The sequence below is a fragment of the Lycium ferocissimum genome, unplaced genomic scaffold (assembly GCF_029784015.1).
Source record: "Lycium ferocissimum isolate CSIRO_LF1 unplaced genomic scaffold, AGI_CSIRO_Lferr_CH_V1 ctg4698, whole genome shotgun sequence".
In the NCBI taxonomy this organism is placed as follows: Eukaryota; Viridiplantae; Streptophyta; class Magnoliopsida; order Solanales; family Solanaceae; genus Lycium; species Lycium ferocissimum.
This window is the reverse complement of record NW_026725748.1, coordinates 34,476-43,458: the sequence shown is the minus strand read 5'-3', so window position 1 is coordinate 43,458 and position 8,983 is coordinate 34,476. Positions and strand designations below refer to the sequence as shown.

General features: G+C 50.2%; 1 protein-coding gene across 1 annotated transcript; it reads left to right on the top strand.

Moving 5' to 3' along the window:
* Positions 1–516: 516 nt before the first annotated feature.
* LOC132044517 (uncharacterized) lies at positions 517–2,302 on the top strand. Its single transcript, XM_059435013.1, has 2 exons — positions 517–1,124; positions 1,210–2,302. The coding sequence occupies exons 1-2, from the start codon at positions 804–806 to the stop codon at positions 2,062–2,064; spliced, it is 1,176 nt and encodes a 391-aa protein (XP_059290996.1). The 5' UTR covers positions 517–803; the 3' UTR covers positions 2,065–2,302.
* The last annotated feature ends 6,681 nt before the right edge of the window (positions 2,303–8,983 follow it).

Here is an 8,983-nt window from a genome sequence, read left to right as displayed (position 1 = left end):
TTCGGAATCTGAGTGACTGGGTCACTGCACTTCTCGACCAACATCCTTATGACGACCGGACATGAGCCCACCTGTCACGCGGTCGATGGGTCGCACAGAATCACGGTAGCTTTCTACTTCTATCCTACTGCATTCTTCTTTACTCGTTCCGTCCTTTGCTAACATCTCCCCTTCCCCCTTCTCTCAGGTTTGCCTAAGGACTCGGTAGCCCCCAGATCGGAGTCGGGGACCGCCCCCCTAGCGCCGGCATTCGAGTTCGACACAAGGGGTTCTTCTCGCGTTCTCACCGATGCGGCAAAAAGAAAACGGCCCTCCGAAAAGGGGCAGAGGCCAAGAAAGAAGAAGGCAAGAAGCGTTGCTCGGTCTTCAAGGGAAGAGACGGAGCCCGACATCATTGTTCGGAGAGTCTGCTCCGTTCCCTGCGTGGCCCCAATACCGGAGGAGGCGGTCTCCGTTCCACCCCTTCCTTCTATCGGGCGGAGGTCTCGTTGGTTCCGCTCCTCATTCAAACGGAAGAAATACTTTCCCCGGCACCTCTTCGGTCGATTGACTTTGTCGACATTTCAGGTGAAACTTCTTCGGAAGACACTCCCCTGCAAAGAAAAAGGAGGTCCGGGGAAGCGGCCGCTGCTGAAGCCGATCAAAGAACCGTCCCAATACCGGAGAGTGAAGCCCCCACAGGTGCTCGCCCATCTCCCGAGCATGAGCTTGCTAAGACTGCGGAGCCCCCGGCCTCTGCTGAAAACATTTGGGCTGCTCCAAGCTCATCTACCCCGGCTCCGCGGGCGGATGATTTCGATGATATGTTCTGGAGCACTCCCCCCGCCACCGGCGAAGCTGCGGGCTTTGGTCATCTTCTTATTCCTCGGGCCACGAGGTCGGCCAACAGGACCAACAACTCCGGTGTCAGGGATAACTTGGTGAATATCTTCCCTGCCCCGAGTGTGGAACCAAGGAGAACCAGATCAGCCGTAATCACCGTCCTCGAGGACTGCAGCTTCTTATCACGTCCGGTGGGTGTAGCCAGCTATTTGCGGCCCCTTGTCTCCGACTCGGATAGGCGCAAAATGACCGGGGTCACTTGGCAGTGCCTCATTAATGAGGGTATGCATGCGGGCAACCGGGTAAGACTCTTAACCGTCCTTGTACAGTTTATCTGGGGATTTTATCCTTACTTCGCCTAAGTATTCTGACTTGTTTTACCTGCAGAGTGTGGTGCTGGTTAATGAAGCTTTCATCCGTGCCCAACATGAGATAGATGATCTTCGAGGCCAACTGGATGCCCAAGGCCGAGAAACGGAGAAATACCAGCATCTTCTTCTGGAGAAGGAGGAAGAGTTGAATCGGGCGATCGTGCTGGCCAACCTTCGTCCTGAGCTCGATGCGGTTAAGGACGAAAACTGTCGTTTGAAGAGTGAACTGGCTGCTATGACCGACTATCACCGGAGCCTTGAGGCTGACAAGATCGGCCTTAGTCAGGATAAAGCCCAGTTTTCCTCGAGGCTAGATGAGCTCGAGACCACGGTTTCCCGACTCCGGGGGGAGCTAGATTTGGTGAAGGCGAATGCAACGGGTTTGGCCGAGAGGAACCGGCAGCTCGAGTCCGAGGCCACTTTGTTCAACGAGCGCAGGAGGGTGTTCGAGGAGAAAGCCGAGGAGCGGTCTCGGATATGTGAAGGCATAAGAGCCGAGCTCGAGGAGGCGGTTATTGCCAACGACGGCCTTAAGGCCGAGCTGGAGGCAGCCAATCATAGGATAAGTGTCCTTGAGGAGAACCGGGCTGATCTGGAAGCAAAACTGGCCAAGGCTGAGGCCGACTTGGAAGAAACCTGGAGAAGTGTGGAAGCGGCCGAGGCCCATACTGCTATTGTTGCCGAGTACGAGAAGTGGAAGTCTCGGCAGGTCACCCTCGAGCAAGCTGAGCACGGTCTTGCGGATCTTCCGGCCCTGATACTCCAAGCCAAAGGAATGGAGGAGGAGGCCAACCGCGCTCTCGAGTCGGAGTCAGATGACTCCGAGCGGACCGAGTCCGAACATTCATCCTCCTCTAGCCATGCTGGATAGCATAGGTCCTGTACTTGGCTTTTATCTCTTTATTTTTTTTCCTTTGTCTTCGTAGGACTTTGTTTTTCTTTTGATGTAAAGAACATCCGTTATATAAATGAAAAGCGCATCTTTCTTGCTTCTTCGTTTGAATGTTTGTTATTATTTTTGCTACAATCGTTGGTCCGTTTTTAGACAAGGCGACTCGTAGTCATTGATTCATCGTGCCCGTAGGACTTTATCTGATGTTTCGTGGTTTCGGACGTCTCCGAATTATGAAGAGCATTTAATTAGGGCCGGTATTTTCCTTCGGCTACATTTTAGGGTCGGTACCCTTTCAGCCTTGGCTAAATTTTTTTTTGATGTAGCAGTCCCCGTTCGGGGAGTTTATCAAATTTTGGCTCGGATCATTGCGGCCTAGTTGCCTTTGCCGAGTTTCGACCTCAGTACCCGGTATGTGGTATGTGAATGAGGCAACACAAAATATGCGGTGATCACCGTGGAAGAGTACATTTAATCGAAAGTTGCTTATCCCAACTTTTGATAACTTTGTGTTTGCAAAATGTTTGTACATATGAGAATTTTAACTCTTTCTTCCTTAGCCGTAGCAAATGTAAAATGGGACACGATTCGTTATGATCGTTTGGTCCTTACATCGGAGGCTATGGCCGGTGGCCGGGCCTTAGTTTTGCCGTAGCAAATGCTGAATGGGACACGATTCATTATGATCGTTTGGTCCTTACATCAAAGGCTATGGCCGGTGGCCGGGCCTTTGTTTTGCCGTAACAAGTGTTGAGTTTCCTCATCTTCTCTGACCCGGGTCATCTTCGGTGCGGGCATGGTATTCCCCTAGCACTTACCCAAGCTGCAAGGTCGGGTGAGTGCTATTAAGTCCCCAGTCGGAGGGTGTGACCTCGGATTTCCGGGAGTTGGTTTTTCATCATTATCGAGTAACACGTTGTACTTTTTGCCTCATTAAAAACCTTGTCGGAAAACCCTTTTTGGGACAAAACCGTACTAAGGAAAAGAGTGCAACACGTGTTTTCATGCCTAAATTCTAGTTTTATCCTGTTCTCGACTCCCTGCAAAAGAGAAAGGTTAATGGGAAAATACGGGGAGACCATACCTTAGCAGTAGTATCTCTTCAGATGGGCCACGTTCCAGTTATTACGCAGACGCTGCCCGTCCATGGACTCCAATTGGTACGATCCTTTGCCTGTTATATCAGTTACCTTGTACGGGCCCTCCCAGTTCTGACCCAGCTTTCCTTCGTTGGGGTTCTTGGTGTGCAAGGTAACTTTTCGAAGCACTAAGTCCACGACTTGGAAATGCCGAAAGTTGGCTCTTCGGTTGTAGTATCTTTCCATCCTCTGTTTTTGGGCCGCTATGCAGACCGACGCGCTTTCGCGTAGTTCATCTGTGAGGTCGAGCTTCACGGCCATGGCCTCCCCGTTTGACTCCTCGGTGGTATACCTGAAACGGAGGGTCGATTCGCCGACTTCCACGGGAATAAGGGCTTCAGCTCCGTAAATCAATGAGAACGGGGTTTCCCCCGTGCTCGATTTGGATGTGGTTCTGTAAGCCCACAACACCTCCGGCAATATCTCCCTCCAATGATGCTTCAAGTCTTTTCCTCAGATTTTGGACTATCGTTTTTTTCGTGGATTCTGCCTGTCCGTTTGCACATGGGTGATACGGGGTTGATACGATTTTCTTGATCTTCAACCCCTCAAGAAAATTGTTGACCTTGCCACCCACGAACTGAGGACCATTATCACAAGTTATCTCGTTGGGGATACCGAAACGGCAGATGATGTGATCCCATATGAAGTCGATGACTTCCTTCTCTCTTATCTTTTCGAAGGCCTGCGCTTCAACCCATTTAGAAAAATAGTCAGTCATAAACAAAATGAAACGGGCCTTACCTGGTGCCTGAGGTAATGGACCCACAATGTCCATTCCCCACTTCATGAAAGGCCAAGGTGAGATCACCGAATGCAGCAACTCCCCGGGCTGGTGAATCATCGGAGCATGCTTCTGACACCCGTCGCATTTTTGGACAAAACTTTTCGCGTCTTCGTCCATCCGGTTCCAGTAATAACCGGCCCTGATAATCTTTCGAACCAAAGCTTCCGCACCGGAGTAGATGCCGCAGGTTCCCTCGTGTACCTCTCTCAGCACGTACTCCGTTTCATCGGGGCCCAAACACTTAGCCAGGGGACCAAGGAAAAAGCGTCGATACAGCTGGCCGTCCACTAAGCAAAAACGGGCTGCCTTTGTCCTTAGTGACCGTGATTCCTTTGGGTCGTTTGGGAGCTTACCATCACGCAAGTAGTCAACGTACCTGTTGCGCCAATTCCAAGTTAGACCCATCGTGTTTATCTCGGCGTGTCCGTTTTCTATGGCCGTGTTTGACAGGTGCACTGTTGTACCGGGGTTGATTTCCTCCTCGTCGACCGAGGATCCCAAATTTGCCAATGCATCGGGCTCGCTGTTCTACTCCCTCGGTATGTGCTGCATGGTCCATTCTCTAAATTGATGGAGTACCACTTGGGTTTTCTCGAGGTACCTCTGCATCCGTTCATCCTTGACCTCTAAGATGCCGTTCACCTGGTTTGCGACCAAGAGCGAATCGCATTGTGCTTCGATGACCTCGGCTCCCGTACTTCGAGCTAACTCCAAACCTGCAATCATAGCCTCGTACTCGGCTTCATTGTTAGTTAATTTAGCAGTTCTAATGGACTGTCGGATGACATCCCCGGATGAGGTCCTAAGCACGATCCCTAGCCCGGAACTTTTAAGGTTCGAGGCTCCATCCGTGTGTAGAGACCAAATGCCCGTGGTCTTTCCCGAGGTCAGCAAAAGTTCCTGTTCGACCTCGGGGACCATAGCCGGGGCAAAGTCTGCCACGAAATCGGCCAAGATTTGGGATTTGATGGCCGTTCGAGGTTTATATTCGATATCGTAACCACTAATTTCTACAGCCCATTTCGTTAACCTACCTGACAACTCCGGTTTATGCATGATATTTTTCAAAGGGTAAGTGGTTACTACACATATGGGGTGGCATTGAAAATAAGGTTTGAGCTTTCTGGAAGCGCTTACCAGTGCTAATGCCAATTTTTCCAAATGGGGGTATTGCGTCTCCGCATCCCCCAAAGTTCTACTCACGTAATAGACAGGGAATTGCGTACCTGATTCTTCTCGGATCAAAACGCCACTTACCGCCACCTTAGAGACAGCTAGGTAGAGGAAGAGGGGCTCCTCGCCTTCCTGTGTGCAAAGAACGGAGGCTAGACAAGTACGTCTTCAACTCTCGTAGAGCTTCTTGGCACTCCGGTGTCCAAACGAAGTCGTTCTTCTTCCTAAGCAAAGAGAAGAAACGGTGGCTCTTGTCCGAGGACCTCGATATGAAGCGACTCAGCGCCGCTATTCTTCCGGTGAGCTTTTGCACCCCTTTTATGTTGTTCACAACCTCGATGTCCTCGATGGCCTTGATCTTGTCCGGATTGATTTCAATTCCCCGGTTTGACACCATGAAACCCAGAAATTTACCGGACCTTACCCCGAAGGCACATTTCTCCGGGTTGAGCTTCATGTTGTATCTACGGAGCACATCAAAGGTTTCCTGCAAATGCTTTAAATGGTTCTCTGTTTCCAGGGACTTAACAACCATATCGTCAACATAAACTTCCATCGTTTTCCCTATTTGTTCTTCGAACATTCCATTAACTAGGCATTGGTAAGTTGCACCGGCATTTTTTAATCCGAAAGGCATGAAGTTATAGCAGTAAGTAACATAACGGGTGATGAAGGTTGTTTTCTCTTGATCTTCCGGGTGCATCCGGATTTGGTTATACCCGGAGTAAGCATCGAGAAAACTTAACATTTCATGTCCGGCCGTCGCATCGATCATTCTATCGATGTGAGGCAATGGGAATGAATCCTTCGGGCATGCCTTGTTTAAATCCTTATAATCGACACACATTCGAAATTTATTACCTTTTTTGGGCACCACCACTACGTTAGCAAGCCAATCCGGGTACTTCACCTCCCGGATGGAACCTATTTTTAAAAGCTTTGTTACCTCGTCTTTTACGAAGGCGTGTTTTAGCTCCGCCATGGGCCTTCTTTTTTGTTTCACCGGGGTGAACTTCCCGTCCAAGCTGAGCTTGTGAGATGCTATCTCCGGTGATATACCTGTCATATCTATATGCGACCATGCAAAGCAATTGGCGTTAGCTCGAAGAAACTCAATTAATTTGCGCCTGAGCTCCGGGGTAAGCCCCGTGCCCAGGTATACCTTTCTGTCCGGTAAGTACTCGAACAGGATGACCTGCTTCAGCTCCTCTACGGTCGACTTGGTCGCGTCCGAGTCATCCGGCATGACAAAAGATCTAGGTACCTCGAAATTGTCCTCCTCATGCACTGGATCTGGCCCGGTATACTTTGGTTGCTATTGGGGGACCTCCCCTCCGGTTACACCCTTTTCTTCCTGAGCTGGCTCCTTGAGCCGGGGTGCCGCCTCCTCTACTGCGAATATTTCCTTTGCTACGGGCTGCTCACCTCGGATGGTTTTCACCCCTTTCGGGATGGGGAATTTCAAAGAATTGATGCAGCGTTGAAGGTACTGCCCTCATGCTATGTATCCAGGGTCTGCCTAATAATGCATTATACTTCATGTCCCCTTCGATCACGTAGAACAAAGTTTGTTGAATGGTGCCACCGATGTTCACGGGTAATGAGATCTCCCCTTTTGTGGTTTTGCTTGCCATATTGAACCCGCGAGTACCCGGGCCACCGGTACGATCTGATCAAGCAGCCCCAGCTGTTCGACTACTCTCCACCGGATGATGTTGGCCGAGCTACCTGGGTCAATCAAAATTCGTTTAACCTTAGTTTTAAAGATAAGTATAGAAATTACCAACGCATCATTGTGCGGTTGGACGATGCCCTCTGCGTCCTCATCACCGAAGCAGATAGAGCCCCCGGATAAGTGATCTCGGGTGCGTTTTTCCCGAACAATAGAAATCTTTGTCCGTTTCATTACCAGCCCCCGAGGGGCATCGACACCCCCAACTATCATGTTGATCGTATGTTGGGGTTCCACCGGCTCGGCCCTTCGATGCGCCTCCCTTTCCTTGTAATGGCTTTTGGCCCGTTCACTCAGCAGATCTCAGAGATGACCGTTCTTTAGTAACCGGGCTACCTCTTCTCTCAACTGGCGACAGTCCTCGGTTCTATGACCATGGATTCTGTGGTATACACACACCATGCTCGGATCCCGTTGGCCCAGGTCCGACCTTAGAGGTTTCGGCCATCTCACATCCGGGACACGACCAATGGCCGAGACTAGGCCCGACGTGCTTACGTTGAAGTTGTATTCTGATATCTTTGGCAAATCTTTGTTGCCGGCAGAGCTCCCGGTATCACTTCTGAATGAGAGCCCCCGACTGTTCGATGGTCGTTCCACCCGCTTATTAGCCCGACCGGAGAAACGGCTCGGGCTGATCCTCGATTTCTCGGCCCTAACGTTTGGCTTTTCCGAGTGGGAATATGGCCGATACCTCTCCTTCGATGACTCGGCCTTTGTTTCATATCCTTTCCTCGATTTCTCAAAACCTTTGCTGACATTTATCGGCCCCGGAGGGAGTTCGAATTGATCATCCTCCACGCGAATCTTTGACTCATACCGGTTGTGAACGTCGGCCCATGTTATGGCCTCGTACTCGAGCAAACTTTCCTTTAATTTGAACGAAGCCGTTGAGCTTCGAACATTGAGCCCCTTTGTGAACGCTTGCGCTGCCCATTCTTCTGGAACCGGGGGAAGCTCCATTCGTTCCCTTTGAAACCTGTTGACAAATTCACGCAGTAACTCGTCGTCTTCTTGGGCTATACGGAAAATATCGGCCTTGCGGGCCTGCACCTTCTTGGCACCGGCGTGAGCTTTCACGAAGGCATCTGCGAGCATTTCGAATGAAGTGATCGAATGCTCGGGCAGATGGTCATACCACGTCAATGCTCCCTTTGACAACGTTTCTCCAAATTTTTTCAACAACACTAATTCGATTTCATCTTCCTCCATATCATTGCCTTTTATGGCGCAAGTATATGAGGTCACGTGCTCGTGCGGGTCCGACGTGCCGTCATATTTCTGTATATCCGACATTTTAAATCTCTTTGGGATCAGTTTCGGAGCCGCACTTGGGGGAAAAGGCCTTTGGATGTACCTCTTCGAGTTCGGCCCCTTCAAAGAAAGGTGGAGCCCCCGGGATCTGATCCACTAGGGAATTGTACGTCTCGCCTTTTTTCGGTCGAGTCTACCCGTTTTGCCAAAGTTTCGAGCATCTTCAAAACTTCGGTGGAAGAACCAGCTCCGGAGCCGTTGCTCTCAACCACTCGTGTCTCATCCCTTCTGGTTTAGGCGGCGCCCTTTGTCCTCTCTGGCTCTGTTCTATCTTTTCCGCTTTGCAACCGGACAATCGCGAGTCCTTGCTCGGCTATTGCCGCTCTTTGTTCCTGCAGCATTTCAAAAATTAAATGTAAGTTAACATTGTCATTCAAAGGCATCCGGTTCTTTCCGGCCCTGTGTCTGGGACAAAGTAACAGAGTTGTGAGTGTTTAGAGGATCAGTGGCCGGTAGGGCGGCATTCTCCTGATCCACGGTGTTTTTCCGGTTGAGGCCCTCCCTCGAATCAACGGGGTTCTAAGAATGCCCGTGGTTCGCTGCCTTCGTTTTCTGCCACAATTTCGGCGTTGTTGACGTGACTAGATTGTTCGATGCCAGCCATCTGGTCCGTTTTTGCAGAGACGGACAGGGGATATTTATGATTTTGATGAATATGACAGAAATCAAGACCAAGACCACTATTATCCTGGCCCCATGGTGGGCGCCAAACTGTTTACTTCGAAATCGGATAATCAATTAAATTTATAAGTA

What these genes read in the sequence shown, in the direction of transcription:
- LOC132044517 (XM_059435013.1), top strand. Translation starts at nt 804, where the DNA reads ATGTTCTGGAGCACTCCCCCCGCCACCGGCGAAGCTGCGGGCTTTGGT. An exon ending in GTATGCATGCGGGCAACCGG is followed by an intron (nt 1,125 to 1,209) that starts GTAAGACTCTTA and finishes TTTTACCTGCAG; the next exon opens with AGTGTGGTGCTGGTTAATGA.